This window comes from Manacus vitellinus, unplaced genomic scaffold (assembly GCF_001715985.3).
Source record: "Manacus vitellinus isolate BGI_N305 unplaced genomic scaffold, ASM171598v3 scaffold_0_pilon, whole genome shotgun sequence".
Lineage (NCBI taxonomy): Eukaryota > Metazoa > Chordata > Aves > Passeriformes > Pipridae > Manacus > Manacus vitellinus.
In genome coordinates, this window is record NW_021938789.1 from 46953174 (window position 1) to 46971915 (window position 18742).

General features: G+C 38.6%; 1 protein-coding gene across 1 annotated transcript in view; it reads right to left on the bottom strand.

The window, feature by feature from the left end:
• Nucleotides 1–972: 972 nt before the first annotated feature.
• LOC108639888 (PDZ and LIM domain protein 5-like) overlaps nucleotides 973–18742 on the bottom strand; it is a 29416-nt gene continuing 11646 nt past the window's right edge. Inside the window, exons 3-7 of the mRNA XM_018073600.3 lie at nucleotides 16555–16729; nucleotides 10374–10554; nucleotides 9215–9335; nucleotides 5069–5184; nucleotides 973–4433 (exon numbers count right to left, since the gene is read on the bottom strand). Coding sequence (XP_017929089.2) covers nucleotides 4344–4433; nucleotides 5069–5184; nucleotides 9215–9335; nucleotides 10374–10554; nucleotides 16555–16729 — 683 coding nt within the window. The 3' untranslated portion in view covers nucleotides 973–4343. The remainder of the gene's footprint in view (nucleotides 4434–5068; nucleotides 5185–9214; nucleotides 9336–10373; nucleotides 10555–16554; nucleotides 16730–18742) is intronic.

Consider the following 18742-nt stretch of genomic DNA (forward strand, 5'->3'; position numbering starts at 1 on the left):
AATCTTATAGAGCTGTGTGCAGTGTTTTCCTTTGCTTGTGTCAATAAAGGTAGAAAACAACAGTGCATTGGCTTAGTTAAGAGATACTCAGCTAAGGAGATTCTTACCAGACTAGTATTATCATGAAGTAATTGGCCATGTTATAGTAGAAAGTTAAGTATCCCACGATGAAAGTGGAGACTGCTGGGTGCCAAGGCTAAGTACAGTATCAGGGAATGCTTGCCAGAGTAGGCAGTATTTCCTTGGACAGTGTCAACTTAGGAAAAATATTAAACACTTCTAAACAAACATTGCAAATTATTCTAGATGGGCAGTAGAATGAAGTAAAGATACCAAATAAATAGTAATTGGCCAAGATAGAGTTTTACACTGTTATATAGTCTACAGTAATCAATAGACTATTTACATCTTTAAATCCATCTTGAGAAAAGATGGAGAATCAGAGACTCACCAAGATTGGAAGGGACCTATAGAGATGGAGGACCTTGACTAGTCCAAGGGCTGTGTCCAGTTGGGTTTTGAGTATCTCCAAGTACAGAGACTCCACAATCTCTCTAGGCAACCTGTGGCAGTGTTTGACCATCCTCACAGTTGTTCTGTCACTATCTACCACTGAACCAAGTCTGGTTCCATTTTCTTGACTCCCCTGTCCAGATATTTGTATAAATGAAATTTCCCCTGAGCCCTCTCTTCTCCATGCTGAACAGTCCCAGCTCTCTCAGCCTCTCTTTGTATGAAAAATGCTTCATGCCCTTAATCATCTTCCTAGTTTTTTACTCAAGTACAGCCATGTCTCCTGTACGGATGAGACCAGCACAGGACTCGGGTCTCCAGATGTGTCTCACCAAGGCTGAGCAAAGAAGGATCACCTTCTCCAATCTGCTGTATACAATCATGGCTTTCTTTTACTGACTATGATTCAGGAAAAGAAAACATCCAGCAATCACAAAATAACTGAGGACAGATAGAGAATTTCAGGTTTTGAGTAGGGTTTATTTGCTTGTTATGTTTTTCAATCATAATTAAATTTGCAAATGTGAACAGCCAAAATTTGATGCCAAAGACTATTAAACACAAGCAAAGAAATCACTGAGACTTAACAGCTAGTAGATCAGCATAAAATAATGTTTGCAAAGCAGCTCACATGGCCAGATGATGCAAGTAGCCCTGTGAAGAATTAGGTACACAATTGAACAGACCAATACACACTGAAACACAATTCAACTTTTGCTTTTATGTTTATTGCATGTTATATTAAGCATTTATATTTACACATAATCCTGAATTATTTAGTTACAATATGCTGAAACTGTCATTGTGAATCAATTATTCACTTACAAAGACCTTCTACCTTCAAACAAAGTTAAGCCCCATTCTCTTATAGGCAGTTTTGGAAGAAAAACAATTACTGACTGAAAATGCATGCAAAAAGCTACAGTAGTTATGTTACAAACACGTCTCTCCTGACTTTCTAACATTCCCTCAAAACATGAATGTTATACATGTGTTGTATGAAAAACACTTGGGAGTCTCACGAAATCCCACACTGATGGAACTGTGCTGACTTTTGCTACGTCAAGTCTGCATTCAAATACACGTATATATGTATGTCTCTCAATGTACATGTATATGTGTGCATGTATAGAGAAAGTATATATAAACATGCACACATACACACACTCACACCCCAAAAGATCCTAGAGGTAAAGGCAGGCTTAAAAATAAAACAAAATACAAAGATACCAGGATGAAATAGTTCTAAATAAAAAAAAAAAAGTAATAAATATTCAGTGAGAAATATGGCATTATTATAAAGTGCTCTACTATAATCTCACTTATTAAAATAACGATAAAAATTATGTTCCTTTTAGTTGATTTATATAATTTGGTAAAGCCATTAAATATTCATTATGTATCAGTGACTCTATGCTTCCTTTTAAATTTTAAACAAACAGATAAAAGCAGAAATTAAAAGGCAAAGCAGCTACATGAAGCAGTTCTATTGAAGCCTTTCAGGCTTTTGTCCTCAAATTCATTAACAACTGAAAAATTTCAAACCCTAGAGCACATAGATTAAAAAATACAATTCCAATTAAAATTATGAAACTAAACAAAATTTAATTGGATTTTAAGGACAAACTTAGAAGTTTCTATCTTACATTAAAATAGCAAGGTTTGAATTGCAGAAATTACTGAAGGCCTTATCCTGTGCATTTCCACCCTCTTTCCTCACACATGTGCAATATAGTTCCACTGAAACCTAGTCTCCAGGTTTCATTTTTCCACATTCCACTTAATTTCAAAAGCAACCTGGCTTATATATTACTGTATTTTGTCCAGTCTGCTTCTACCCTTCTGATTTTCAGCCAAACTCACAGAAGGGTACATCAACGAGAGTGTAAACATTTTAAACAGTTTTATACCGTACCACTAAATTTCTTCTTATTTACAAATATTTACCAAATTTACCAAATTTCTTCTGTACCACCAGAACTTAAAAAAAGAAACATGGTAGTATTGAAGAAAAACAACTTCAGGAAATAAAGTGAAACAGCCCCACAATGTGAACCTGTCCTGCTGAATTAATAAGAAAGTCAAATATCTTTTCATATTTAAGTACAGCAATTTTGGTTTTCTTTTCTCCTCTTTTGCTGATGTTCCTCATTACAATTGCTTTAGTCAACCATGGTGATTTTTTGTGATTTTTCCCCATGGTTTTATGGATAAAACTGTCCTTTGTATCAAGACACCCTCCCCCTCTGCCCCTCCTCCCAACAACAACACTAAATGTTTTTTTTAATGTCTATTAGACAGAGTACTAAAGACTAACAATTCAGCCCTGATATCTCAGCTGAATAAAATAGCATGTAAATTCAGTTTCCTTCAGGAATCTGCTCTGATCCCAAGAGGACCCCCTTCTCTGTTGTGCAATTCTGCTGGAGCAAAATTCACCCTGTGCAGAGGGGCACCACCTTTTCCCTATCTGCTTACAGTTGCTCCATACCACTTAAGCCCTAATTTGAAGTTAAGTAGGGACTTAGCTGGTGCACAGGCCTTGTGCTGACTCTCTGTGTGGATGCAAAATTCATATTAAGCCACAGAATTGGTTAGTCTCCTGGCTCACAGTAAATGCATAATGACAGCATTGTCTCTCTGCTCCCTTCCAAGATCTGAGATACTGGGCTGCTTAACTCAATGTAGTATTATTCAACAATATATTCCCTACATCTCAAAGAAAAGAGAGAAATAAAACCCAAACTAATAAAAATCAAAACAGCTGAGCAAGAAAGTTAAATTTTCAGTATTTTACCTGGCACACCACCAATATACATATTCATGAGCTACATGGTAAAGAATGTACTGAGAGAAAAACAATGTCCTCATTTGCACTTCAGCAGTTGTCCTCATTCAATACCAGAATCTCACATTCTGGATATAAAACACTGTTACCTACAGATTCAGTGCAATTTCCCCTTTCCTTAAAGGAGAAAGGCACTTAAAGCTTTCTAAAACCTGAACTGCAAACAGAAGAGTGTAAATCCCTGTTACCTTAAGATCTGATCTGACATTTCCATCCTGTCAGCACACCTTCAGCAGCAGGATTTTTTGGCCAGTGTTCTGATAATACATGAGTTAAGGAAGAGCATCCCATTTATGTTTTCTTCTAAGTGGCATCTTCTAAACTATTCTTTTTCACCAGTATAGCCACTGGCCCACTTAACTGCTTTGTAAAAATCTCTGTCCCTTGCAAACCCATCAGAAATTTAAGTGCAAAGGCACAGGTACATGTAGTGTTGCAGGAGGCTTTATGTATATGAATATCAGATAAAAATATTAGTTTCTGAATTATAAATTTTGTGTAACCTTTGCTTTGTGTCCCTTTTAATGGAGTTTAGCTGCAATATTTTTAGACACACTTTAAAAACATCACTGCAATAAAGCAATCTGGATTGCTGAATCCAATCTCCTTTTATTTGTTCAAGAGCAGCAAAACCGAGACTTCTAATATCAGGTATTTATTTTTATAGATACTTCACTTCTCATACTGAAACAGATATAAATGTGGTCATAAAATCATGAAACTAGTACAGTAATGTGCCAAGTGTAGAGGTAAAGGCACTCTAATTGTTTGGCTTGGGTGCAGTTCCTGATTCCTCTCTTTTTATGAAGCAAAATCTTAATGATAAATGCTCTGAAAAATTAGTTTACAATACCTCTGAAAGTTTCCCCATCTCTCTTCCATTTTAGAAAAATTGTATATAAATAATTTTAACCAATTATTGAACATGGACATTTTAACCTTTCTGCTCAGTACATTTGTTACACACAATGAGCTCCGAGCATCAGATGTTGATAGAATGAGCGTGTTTCTTGCACAGTGGCTTGTCCTTCTTGGAGAAGAAAGTCTGGCCCTCCAAACTGTCACTACATACCTGAAATGGGATAAAAAAAAACCAGATCACCCAATTCAGATGGATGAATTTCACCACAATTATTCAGAATGCCAAATCATGGTATTGTTATATGCACAAATATATTAAAAGAATAAGAATTACCTTTTTCTTAAGGATACTCTTTTTGATGTAATACTAGTGGTTGGTAAGCATAATCTTTCTTTAAGACAACAGGTTTCTAACTGGGAGCAGAGTTAGGTTCAGCATTAAAAAACAAAACAAACAAAACAAACCCAACCCAATCATTAAGATTAGGATTGTTGGTTGTTTTTTTTTGGTCATACAATATTAGCAGGCAATACCTTGGCTACAGTGTCTTTATGTCAAAAGCACTCTTGCTACTTTGGAAACGCAGCCCATTCCTGTATGACCTCCAACACTTTCTCCAAAGAAGTAAACGTCATGGGTTAAATGCTAGGACACATGGTTGCAATCCGGGACAACTTCTCTTGGACCTGTGCCAAAGGCTTACAATAGCAACACACCTTCCAAATAACTTTTTGTTTGGGCCCAGGGGATTGAAAGAGGTTAGAGCTGTTAACTCCCATATTGGTCAGGTTAGCACAAGCACTGCTGCCACAGGGTTGTTTAAAATGTAGACTAGCTTTACTTACGGAGCATACAAAGCAAGTGTCATGCCAAGTGTGGCCCAGAGCCTCAAGAAACCTGTCTCCAGCTTCAATGGGGAATTCACACCCATGGCACATGGTACCAAAGAGGGCATAATAATCTGCAAAGAGATACAAACAGATTTTAAAGCATATGCAGAAAAGCAAGACTGACCCTTTGAAAACTTTGAAAGGCAATATATTTATTACATTTAACAAAAAGTATCTCTAGGGTGTCAGGATGGTTATTAGCGACCAGACTTTCTGAAGTGTATGTGCACCATTCATTTTTAAGCACTGGATTGACTTGGAGCCTCTGAAGGCTTCCTGGACTTAGCAGATAAAAACTCCTCTAGGAGTATCAGGGAGCAGCAGGGACTAAAACAAATGGCACTGAACCGTTTGTATTTCTCAACCAAGCAGAGCTTCAAAAAGAGAGAGCAGAGCAGACTAAGAGAACAAAATACATGTATAAAATTGGGTGGGAGCCACTGACAACTCACCCCTATCCCCACAGTCTTGGTGTGTGACACTGCTTTTGCCCCATCTCAAGGGCTGCAAGTCACTCCTTTGCTGCCCACCTGTGCAGGTCTAAATTTCACCTCAAGTTGTCTGGTCTTTTTCACTTATTTCAACTCTCGAACACCCCATTCTAGAAAGGAAACGATTTATTCCTGCACAGAAGACAACAGCATTCGTGCATGAGAGCATTTGGGATCAGCACACATCATGCAAACATTATGTCTTTGTAAGATGAACTACAGACTGACAGACATAATGAAGCTTTGGACTCCATCTACCAGTAAGTAAGTGTTACTGCCATAGTAACACTCTGCTCTGACAGAGAAATTAGATGCCAGGGGTTGTTTTCAAAGGAGATATATAAGGAATGAGAAAAGGGGTAGAAGTGGATTTTGTTTCTCTCTAGATTATACAGATCTGCTACAGATCTGCTGAAGTTCTAGTGCTTACTGCAGCAGAGTCAGTGGAGGATTATAAAATGTGTCAAGTCCAAGAGCAAAGTCCTGTTTTCATTTAGTGAGACTGTGTTTTGTGTGATGATCTCCCTCAAAACGCACTATCACAGGAGACGTATCAACAGGATAGGAAACACAAGTGCTCTGGAAAAGCAAAGCCCTCTGGCTGCCAGTGGCAAGAAGCTGCTTCACTGATCACCTTCATTAATCCATGCTACTGGGATGAGTTGCAAATGTTTTAAGCAGAAGAAAGACCATAAAAATATCAAATGTTAGGACGTGCTTGTGCAAAACCCCTGAAGGACATGATCTCCTGACCATACTGTTTCAGGTCTTTGCCTTTGCGTTCACACAGAATCTTACTGATATTTTCCTGGTGCCAGGAGTTAAAGCCTTTTATAAGTTGGCCTGTGGTTTGTGCTGATAAGTTTATTCGCTTTTCTTTTGAAGAAAGGGCAATAGATAAGGCAGAATGAAGGGCATCAGCTTTCTTTTGCTTTTGCATTCTTGAATTGCGACACCACAGAAGTCTTGCAAGTAAGACTTCTCATATGGTGACATATCAGTACTTCCTGCATACTGCATTTTCAAAACTAGGTTACTAACTCTGCACTTAAAAAAAGTTCAAAGTGGTAGATATTTGGACTTTTAATTTAATTTTAGCCCTGACATCCAAACCCAGAACATTTTTCAGATTAAACACCCTTAATACTAATAGCTGATGCTGTTATAATTTCAAATACAGATTTAAAATTAGAACCCTCCTTTACACTAGGAAGCAGGAAAGTTGGAAATGACATTTACTCTTTATTTCTTTAAAATTAGTCTTAGACTCATAACTCCAGCTGGACCGAAAGTCTTTGAAGAATTAATATATTTCAAATTAACATCTAGTTAGAGAACCAGAGCCATTACAAAGTATCGCTGCCAATAACACCTCACAGAATGTGTCTACATTAACTTGTGCTAGCAACTTTCTATCTTAGAAATAAACTCTGCAAGAAGCGTAGTATACTTGACATTTTATCACAGTTTTTCCTGGTCACAGTATTGAAATACGCACATTTGTGCACAGGAGTTGTAACAGTAGCACAAATCAATGCACCGCATGACATATGGATTATTTGGTGGCAGGAACAAGAACTGAACCTTAACAGAACAAACCCGGTCACAAGCTTTCCACCCAAAGGGGAGTTATTGATTCCTCCAGTACTATTTTTGAATCATCAAATGGTTCCAGGATTAGGGGCTTCAGATTGCTTCAGGATGAAATTTCACCATGCTGTCACATTGGAGGATGCTGCTTGTATACCCGTATCCTCTGCTGCTCCACGGATTCAATAGGAGCAACACGTTCCCCTACTTGTGTCACCAAGTTAGCAATAACCTACTGTGTCCTTTTGTATCTGCCAACACCTCATTAAAGCTGCTCTGACAACAGAAATTTTGGATAAATTTTGCCTGCTTTCTTTATCCTTACAGCACCTAGCATTCTCCATGGCACCCGCTGCAAACAACTGTGGGATCAGCCCAGAAGGAAATCTTAGCTCCAAAGAGGTCATCAGTATTTCATGCTAAGTCATTTCCTGGTCAATCCATTTCTACCTCTAGTTAAACTGTAATGCTCCTAAGAGTAGAAGGAAAACGATAAAAAGGGTCCAACTGTCAGTTCCAACACAGATGTAAACAGCATGCAGTGTGAAAGCAGATAATTTTGATACATTTTTGTCTCTTTGCCATTTTAAAAGGAATTGTTTTACAAATTATTTCTTTCTTTCCTAGGCCAGAGGGGTAGGAAAGCAAATTAGGAAATCAACATAAATAAAAACTGTTCATATTAATAATAATAGGTTGACAAGAAGCTCAACATGACTTGGCAATGTACGCTTGCAGCCCAGAAAGCCAAAAGTATCCTGGGCTACATCACAGGAGAAGTGGTCAGTAGACAAGGGAGGGGATTCTGCCCCATCTACTCTGCTCTGGTGAGACCCCACCTGGAGCCCTGCATCAAGCTACTGGGCTTCCAAGATAAGATGGACATGGACCTGCTGGAGCAAGTCCAGAGAAGGTCACAAAGATGCTCAGAGGGCTGGAGCACCTCTCCTACGAAGAAAGGCTGAGAGAGTTGAGGTTGTTCAGCCCGGCAAAGAGAAGGCTTCAGCAAGACCTTACAGCAGCCTTACAGTACCTGAAGTGAGCCTACAAGAAAGCTGTAGAGGGACTTTTCACAAGGGCATGTAGAAACAGGACAAGGAGGAATGGTTTTAAACTGAAAAAAACCAGGTTTAGATTGGATATTAAGAAGAAATTCTTCACTGTGAGGCTGGTAAGGCACTGGAACAGGTTGCCCAGAGCAGCTGTGGATGACCCATCCCTGGAAGTATTCAAGGCCAGATTTGGTGGGGTTTTGAGCAACTTGATCTAGTGGAAGGTGTCCCTGCCCATGGCATGTGATATTGGAACTAGATGATCTTTATGGTGCCTTCCAACCCAAACCACTCTATGATTCTATAAAAAAAGTTATAATTAGCTGGAAGTGCTAAAAAACAATCCAGAATCCCTCTGAACTTCTAAGCCACATCATTCATGTAATATTGCTCATCAGGCTTTCGAGTGCTATAATTGTTTCACCGTATTTTTCCTGACAGCCTGTTTTGTTTTTTTTTTATCCCAAGTGTATGTACAACAGATGTTATCCTTGATCCTGCAGAAAACTACCTGGACAGACTGCTTTCTCTTGGAAGTCCCTCAGGCTGTGAATGAGGCTATTCAGAGTAAAACGCATTACTACACTGGCATTTGCTTGTGTTTAGTAAATAAGTAGATTTACATAAACTTCAGATTATTTTAAACTAGAAAGTCACCCTAAAATTAACACTCTGATGTATCGCTGATACCTACAGCTGAGGGTTTCACAAGAAAAGGTAAAATCAGTGACATGAAACCTGCTGCTGCCAAAGCTGATGAAGAAATCTTCATCAGCTTCTCCTGATGCAAACCCAAAGTGTTGTCTACAGCAGTTGTTGCTACTTTGAATCGACATATCAAAGTTACATGAATCTGCTGGGGCAGTTCTGATGTGAGGCTTGAGAAAAAGAATTTATTTTTTTCCCAGCCTTATTGATCTCTGCTTCCCCACACAGCTGCAGTAAACTTTGGTTATGTTGCTTCTTACCCGTCTCACAGTAGGGATCACCATCTTCTAAGTGGAAGACATTATTGCGGATGGGGTTATGACAGGCCACACACACGAAGCAGGAAACGTGCCAAGTTTGTTTCAAAGCATTTATTACTTCCTGTGGGGATTAGAAAAAGTGTTATGAACACATTATTTTGATGTGATGACTAGATTGTGGTAACCATGCCTCCACACTTGATTCATTTCAAGAATACTTTGTTTCCTACTGCTACTTTGAAAGTGGGTTGTGCACAAAAGTTCTGCGATGTTAAACTTAATGAGGTGCTTTATTTATGGTACATCTACTTATTTTTCATGAGCAATCTTTCGGGGTTTTTGGAAGGTTCAGCGTAGAGTTGGACCGGTTTAACAACTCATTTGTTCACTTATTTAATTTTAATTACGATCTCACCTACAACAGTCCCCTGAAAAAAGAAAAGCAGCATCTCTGCCTTCTCCTGAAGTCTGTGAAGTTAATCAAAAGACATCACATAGAAAATTATGACTGCTCTGTGTTGTTTTGGAAGATGCTACAGTGCCAAATATGACTTGAGAATTGTGTTGCCAGAGCCCTGCATGACCCCAGTTACACAAGAATCCAGACACGTTGCTGTCTGCAGTAAAACAGCGGCCGATCAGCTGGCAGGCTCAAATTAGCAATATCAGTGCCGAGTAGGATAACACGTCTTTCTATCTGCATTACCACTGGGAATATTTCAGTACTTCACATCTAGCCAACCACTGTGTTCTTCAATGCTCAGTTCAGCTAAGAGGATTATTTCTTTTTATTTCCCCTCTGCCCCCATTCTGTCAAAAGCTGCCAATTAAAAACATTTTGCTCAAGAAAATTTGGTAACCAGAAAATTTGGTAATCAGAAAATTTGGTAAACAGCTACAGAACAGCTTCATGAAAACAGGAGCTGAACTTGGAAGAGCCAAGGAGACTACAGCACCTTTTCTCAAAGAGGTTGAAAAGGTTCAACATTAGAAGAGCCAAAACCACAATTTGTATGTGATGGGAGCTAAAAAGGTATGTTAAGAGTATGTTTGAAAGAATGCAGACTGGGACAGATAAAAGAGAATTTCATTGCAGAGACTCACTGAACACTGTTGTTATTGTTCCCATCAAAAAACAGGCCACTTGCTGGTCACTTACCCCGAGGATCTTCCTCTGGCACTTTGAACACTCAGGGGCAAAGAACTTCTCATAGCAGACCTCACAATACAGCATCCCTTTCTCTTCCACAAATCCAATGTAAGCCATGGAGGTTTTGCAATGGGCACAATTGAACTCCTCTGGATGCCATGACTTTCCCAAAGCCACCAAAAAGGGTCCTCTGATCGGAAAGAAGAGATATTGTCAGCAAATACTCCTAGGTTGGCTCCAGCGAAAGCTGCTAATAGGCTTAATCTACAATACCTCTGAGTCATTACTACCAGTATATACCACTGTCTCTATATTCATCTGAAAATATATTCAGCATGCTAACTTCTTTAATGGCCATATTTACTTCAGTGAGGTATCTTCAAGGTCCCACTAACACTCAACCTTCCAGAATACAGGTTTCAGGTGATCTTTGTGGTTCAAGTTTATCTCCCTCACCAGAATTCCTGTTTTTTTCTAAGGCCAATAAAGATGTCATTCTTTCAAGAACTGCATCACTTTTTTCTGATCTAATACTTCACTGCAAAAAAGAAGTGTAAGGTAATAATATCACCACCTGCTGCTAGACATTTTTTTGGAAATCAAGTAAGCTACAAGAACGTTTTCGTGTAAGATTTTTATATGAACAAAGCAATAGCAATAACGAAAAGAAAACAACAGGAAAAAAACAACAAACAACCCCCCCCAAAAACACCTTGAAATTTGCTTATGTTGACTCCAAGATAGGAATATAAGCAGGGAGAGAACAGAGGGCACCTTCATTAAGGGTAGAGGATAATTATTTTTATTTCTCTTCTACAATTTCTCTGGTAACATTATGTATTTTTAATAGGATGAGAAGTCAAAAACAAGGGACTCAAACAGATTTAGGATAACTCAAAGGCCTTGTAAGATGATGAACATATATGTAATCTGAGACAGTTTCTTCTATTCACCTCTGATTATTGGAGAGAATGCAGTGAAAAATGTCTCCTGGAGAGAGCAGCCTGTAGCCCTTTAAGGAGGAGCTGGGGCTGAGCGCAGCTCTCCAGCCCCCTGCTCCCAGCGGATGCCTGAGCAGTGCAAACACTGACCTAACCCGATACCCTCCCTGCTCTACAAGCACCTTTTTACATCAATGCCCTTTCAGTTATGTACTGATCAAACAATACAAGCCCTTATGTACAACAAAGTGCTCTCAGTGCGCCGTGTCAGCACAGGCTAATTTAAGAGATTCATTAACACGGGGCTGACACCAAAGAGGCTCTCCCGGATCTAGGTAGTATTGAGTTTCTGGCCATCTGCACCGAAATGATAGGCTCAGTTAGCTCTGCAATGGAAAGCAAGTGTGCTAGCAACAGGAGGGGAAGGAATTTTTACATCTGCTGCATTTAGCTCTCCATAGTTTACAGCTCTGACATGTTGAGGTTAGCCATTCAGGACAGTGCGCAGGACCCCAGACGGATGGGGAACAGCCTGGGAGTGTACCTACAGAGTTCCTTTCCCAAAGTCTCCAGACAGCTGTGGCTGTGCCCTGCACAATGTCTATGAGGTGTTCCATTAGCAGACTGGCTCCCTGTGCACACATGTCCAGAAGAACACTTCCTAAATACAATTTTACTTTCAATCGGGCTGTAGTTTAAACATGTCAAGCTGATACTGCAGCTTAATGATACCTGCAACCTAAAAGCTGCCCGAAAGCACGTGGAGAAAAAGAAAAAAACAACAACCCCAAACCAACACCTGCCACGTAAAATACACTGAAACGTGATATTCAGAACTTGGAGGTGTTCCCAGTCTCAGCATAATTTTGCCATCAAAATGATAGTTTCCAGCAATGAAAGGTATTTGCTGTATTAATTTGAAAAAGAGTCCCAATTTGAGTAAAGGGCATGCATGCCCACACTCATGCAATGTGACAGGAAGTCACATTGAGATAGGGGGATGAAATGTTAGGAAGATGGCTGCAGATGGCTTCAACATTCCTTCTCCATTTAAAAACAAACCCAATAAAAATCCCACATGCCTCCATCAACCAGAACATATTTTTAAAAGTACTGCTAAAAAACCATGCTCCTACCATCCACATGGGAAATGAGATGACCCAACTGGCAACAGTTGGCTATGAATGTGCCTCTATCCCAGGCTACTTTGACATGTTAAACATTTCTGAACAAACTTCTGACAATACCATCTAGGCCGCATGAAATGAACTCACAGATGAAAACGAACTAGTCACTGATTTACTATTTTTTAAAAGGGATTTTATTTTAAAAGGGATTATATTTTAAAAAGGATTATTTATGAGAGTATTTACAGAATCTTATGCCCCAAAGGATCACTATGTACAGAAATTTGGTAGTCACCTCAAACATCTGGGCTCTGCATGTAGCAATGATATTGGGAAAAATTGGAAGGAGAATTAACATACAGGGAATATAAGTGCAATTTCAATGTCTTTACACTTGTAGCTAAATATAACTTCATCAGTATGGTCGTGATGTATTATATTAGTATGCCAATAATCTAGTTTCTCATGTGGCTTATATTATGATAGCAAGTCAGAACTGAAATTTGGCAGTAGAGAGATCAAAAGGATTTCCACATCTGGCAGGTAGGCCATTCACTTTACATTTAACCATACAGCAGTCTATAGTCCCGGAATTGTGTTCCTCTCCTCACCTCAAAATGCCACAGTATACAATTTCTGTACAAGAGATGCTGAAGGGAAGCACCATTTGTACTTTTTCCCTTTTGCCTTTTGAAACAATTAAGCTTTATGAAAAGGTGGAAAGCCAAATCATCATTTACAAGCAGACATGCCAAAGAGTATGTTCTCAGTGGAGATCCAGTGAAAACACATTTGGACTTCAAAGAAAGAGCCAACTCTGCAGTGCAGAACTTGGTAAGACTGCCTGGGAACCAGAAGTCTTTATCAGGAAATGCCAGAAGTCTGCCAGACCGTCACAGCGAGCAGATCAAGAGAAATTTACTTTGCCTCCAGCTTTGATTCTACATGGAAAGAAAAGCTTACTTAATGTAGCTGTGGAAAAAAAAGGAACCTTCAGACAATCACTAAATGAATAATTAAAGATATATTAAAAAGTTATAAGGTGTCTCTATGAAAGGTTTTGCCTTGACCAGCCATGGTTATTCTATGCCCGAGTGTAAAGTAACCAACTCCAGAATGCATTTTGTTCTCAAAACAGATGTACAATGTAATGTCACTTGATCCTCCTCCTACCTTTTCATAGGTAATACTACCACTGAGGGCATGAAGTGTAATTATGCTAAAACTTGAATTAAAATGCCACTGCAATCTTCCAAATTCACTGTATGCTGTGAACATAAGGCATATTTGGCATTGATTAATGCACATCAACTCATCCTCCAATGGAAGAATGTTTGCTTTTAATAATCAAGTAGGCATTTAACATATGAAGAATTTAAACATCACCAGCAAATTACAAAGAAGTTAGACGTAGGTATCAGTTGCTACTCATGAAAAAGGTGTCACTTACAATAGGTGACAATGGCTTAAGTACTGTCAAGTAGGGCTCTGCAGTTTCTCCTCATGTATCCACTACAGAGTAACTGTTGCTCCATGGAACAATACACTCCCCTACTTACAGGGCAGCAGCTCATCTCTTTTTTAATGGTGATCGAAGCGGGAAAGTGGGGAGTAGCAGAGAGTGATTTAAGGGTCAAGAGGAGAGGTTGACTGCTCACGAGTCATCTGTAAGCTATGCTGTGAGACCCCACAGCACAGAGCATAAGCAAACCCTGCTAAACCACTGGTGCTGTAAAAGGCAATGAAGCCTCTTGCAGGAAAGATGCAGCACACAGTCAATTTTCTATGTTTGGTTTTAAAGTAAAATAACTGTAACAAAAAGGAAAGTGAATGGTTGCTTGCATATTATTTACTAGACACAAATTCAAAGCCCAGGGAACAAAAAGGTCAGCATACTAGAGACAGAATTATTATACAGGTCAAACTGTTCAAGGAATCAGATGAATCTCATCCCAAAAGTGTGTATACCTTTTTGATAGTAATTTTTCATTTTGCAAAAAGCAAAAAAAACTGGATTAAGAAGCAAAGGTGCACTTGTATTGGGAATTTGTATAGGTTTCTTCTATTGCTTCAAAGGGATTCTGATCATAAATTTTTATTTCTTCAACATATACATTAGAAGTAGGAATAACTTCTCCGAAACATCACAGGTCCATTAGTAAAGAGTGTTCTAAAATTAACCCGGTATTAACTGAACTGGTAGTGAACTATCAGACAGAAACCTAATGGAAGCAAACAAGCTGGACTCAAATGAACCCTGGAGATCAAGTGATTTGTGTTAGCTGCTGCTTCTGATGTAGAATCCAATCCAGGGCTCAAGAGGGTAAAAAAACCCATGGATTTTCTATTATACTGAATGAAAATTATACAGCTTATAGAGCTCCTTATTTTTCAGAATTTATGTTTTCTAATAAAAAGGTCTCTTTCTTAAACCATGGTGAAACATGGTGCAGGATCTCGTATTTGTCCACTGAAAACATGGGGCATAGATAAATAAACAACGATATACTTTAATGCATTACTTTCCCCTTGTAGTTCAACAATAAAAATGACTGAAAAAGCAAGAAGAAAATACTTTTAAAGAGTATATTTCTTCCAATAATCCTAGAAGATCTCTATTTTTGGGAAGAAATAAAAAGTGAAATAGATGAAAATGAGGATGATTTGCACATCGGCAATAAAAACAATTATAGTTCCCTGGATGAGACAATCACGACTAATCGTCAGAAATCACTGACTGAACAATGCAATCCAGATTCAATTCTTCCTCCATACGAAATTCTGACTAACAATAGGATATCTTGTGGGCTCAGCAAAATTTATTTAACTTAATGTCATTTGGTAAACTTGTGTTTGTGTTGCTTAATATTTTCTACCCCTGTCATACAAGTCAAGGACAGTAGCTACCATAATATCCAAAGGCAGAGAGCCCATTAAAGAGCTTGAAATCTAGCGGTGCAGGAAATTATTATTATTAATCCAGTCCTAGTAATTGTTAAAACATCACTTCATGCTTTTCTTCTGTTATTCTTCTTCTTCTCTGCTAGAAATTATGATTTCTAAATCAACATTTTTGAATAGTCTTTATAGGACTACACTCTCTGGTTTCCAATTAGGTAATATTCCCAATTCTACTGGAATGGGTGTATAAGTGAAAACGAAGTTGCTTGCTTTTGTTTAGTTTTACTTTTACTCTATAACACCCAGTTTTCTGATTCTCTGTAAAACGGGCTGTAAGACTGTGACTGTATACAGTTCACAATATTTTTCCTCCAAAGTATTCTCATTTTTGTTAGAGAAACCATGCATGAAAAAAAGTGTTCTGCCCTATTGAAATGAAGCCTTAAAATACTTGTGATTAAAGACTCAAAACCCATGAAAACAAGGCAAAGCCCTGCTGTGAGAGAGCCTTCAGGATGAACAGAATCACAGAATCCTTTAGATGGGAAAAGACCTTTAAGATCATCGAGTCCAATCATTAACCCACCATTAAGCCATGTCTGTAAGTGCCATATCTACATGTCTTTTAAATATCTCCAGGGATGATGACTCCAACACTTCCCTGTTCCAGTGCTGGACAACCCTTTCGGTAAAGAAAGTTTTCCTAATATCCAATCTAAGCCTCCCCTGTCACATCCTGAGGCCATGTTATATCACTTGTTACCTGGGAGAAGAGACCGATCCCCATCTCACTACAACCTCCTTTCAGGTAGTTGTAGAGAGTGATAAGGTCTCCACTGAGCCTCTTTTTCTCCAAGTTGAACAACCCCAGCTCCTCCTAATCAGAGTTGCATTCCAGACCCTTCACAAGCTGCATTACCCTTCTCTGGACATGTTCCAGCACCTCAATGTCTTTGCAAGGTGCAAGGTGCAGTCTCAGCAATGCCAAATATAGATCAACACTCCCACCCAACTTGGTGTCACCTGCAAACTAACAGGTCATCTCAATCCCAGTCCAGAACATTGATATTAAACAGGACTGGCCCCAATACTGAGCCCTGGGGAACACCACTAGTGATTGGCCATCAACTGGGTTTAGTTCTATTCATCACCCCTCTCTGGGCCTGGCCATAGAGCCAGTTTTGTACCAAGCGAAGAGTGTGCCCAGAAAAGAGTACAAACCTGATGACTTGATTACAGTGTGCACACATGGGAGTGCGCTTTCCCGCTGGAATATGCTCTGCTCTCTGAACCAACGTGTCTTGTTCATTTAGCTGAGGTGCTGTGTCAGGTTTTTCACTTGAGGCAGTTGTTCCAGGTGATTTAATACTGTTCGATGTCCATCCACTGGCAGGAACTGGGGAAAAAGTGCCAAAGCATTTAGAAGACCATCTTTTAGTACCAAGTAAATTAATCTGAAATACAAGCAACAAATAACATTTGCCTAACGTCTTTGTCCAATGTATACCCGCCTACTCAAATGGACAAATTAAAAAGCGCTCATTTCCCCCTCCTCCGCCATTAAGTTACAAAATCAGTCCTACCTACTTTATGAAACATCTGTGAAATAACACAGAATGCTTTTGGCTAACTTGTAGAAGTAGTGGACAAATTTCAGTATGATGAAGAAGTTAAGGAAAAGAATATACAACCTGTGAAAGCATTATTTTGCTTTAGATAGAAAAGTTGAAGCCAAGAATATCAGTGTATGAACAGAGGCAGGAGAGTATGACATACCTACTCAAAACATTTCTCACTGAGTGCAATAGATCATACATCATTACTAACAGGTTAAACAAGAGTACACATTAATACAACATGTACAGGAACTTAAAATAGAGTACTGTATAAGGAAAATATATTTCTAAATTAAAATTATACACTACTCTAGATCACTGGATTCTGCCAATCTAAAGCACTCCAAAGGTCATGTTCACATCCTCCTTATAAAAGTTATGATACAAATAAAACCCTGACATTTTCAGAAATGTACACAAGACACACTTCCATGTCTACTCAGGTTTTTAGAGTTGTAGAACAGACATAAGTTTTTGTGGAGTTCGAAAAATGCATTTACAAAAATGAAAGGCACAGATGATACTGTTGCCCAGGGTAATGAAAAAACAAACATTCCTCTGCTTTTCTTTCTCTTCTATTGATATATCTACCTTGGTAACGTACAAGCTGCAGCAACAATAGTTTATGGGAGCAGTTATTCCTGTCAAGTGGAGATACCTTTTTCTTTTTCAAGTATGCTATAAAACCCCCCACATTTCCATAGCCTTTTGTTTGCAACCACAGGCAAAAGAAACCATGAGTGTTTACTTGGTGTCTTGGCTTTAGTGCAGCCTTGCCAAACCTTGTAAATCAAAAAGTGAAATTAAGATTTGAATGGAAACTCAGAGACAAACAACAAAGCAGTGACTGAGACATCACACAGTGCAGGATGATACTTCTGCTGCAAAGATGCAGCTCTCCAACACCAGGGTCAAGGCATCGGTATGTAGCTTTGCAAAAAAACTAGTTCGTGGAGCTGGTAATCTTTGTGCTATTCATCCTCTCTCATTCTTCCTATCATCTTGCACGGAAAAGATGAAAAATTCTTTCTCATTATCTCCATTAATGTAATGCTGATCAGCCTCTGTCCATTGAAAAGTTGCAAATACCGTTCAGGCAAAACAATGCATTCCCTGCTCAGAAGGGGCATACTAATTCACAGAGAAGATGTGAATCTACAGAAAATCCAGCAGAAATGCCAATACTGTGTTATTTACAGAAGTAAGACAGCCAAGCACTACACAATTTAATCAAAGCAATACCATGAAATTTAGTTTACAACCCCCTCCTCTACTCATGCACAGGCTGAGGCAACACAGCTGGAAGAGAACTCCTTTTTAAAACCAATACTTTCGTACTATAATTACGCTTGGTATTAACCTGCTGATATGGGCTCAAAACCTACTTTTGCTTACTCTTTCTATGTATAAAGAAGCAATATATTTATACACCTTTTTTTTGTTTAAATGGTTGGTTCATCAAATTTTCTCATACCAGGTCATTTCAACACTGACATATTTTTGGATCCTTTTCAGAATCTGAAGCAGTAAAAAGTATAACAGTCCATCAGGGTTGCTTTTTTTTTTTTTTAATACAAGGTTATTCATTATATTTAATGTATAACTAATTAATTTGCAATGTCCTGAAAAAATAACATCTTAATCTTGAAACATTCAACATTTCTGAGTAGAAAGAATTTAGGAATAGAAGCACTTAATCTTGAACAAGTCACTCTGCTACTGTACTTCAGTTTATATGATAAATGCCTGCTAAGCTGAAAACCTAGGAACAGATAAAAATGAAAAAGGTGGCA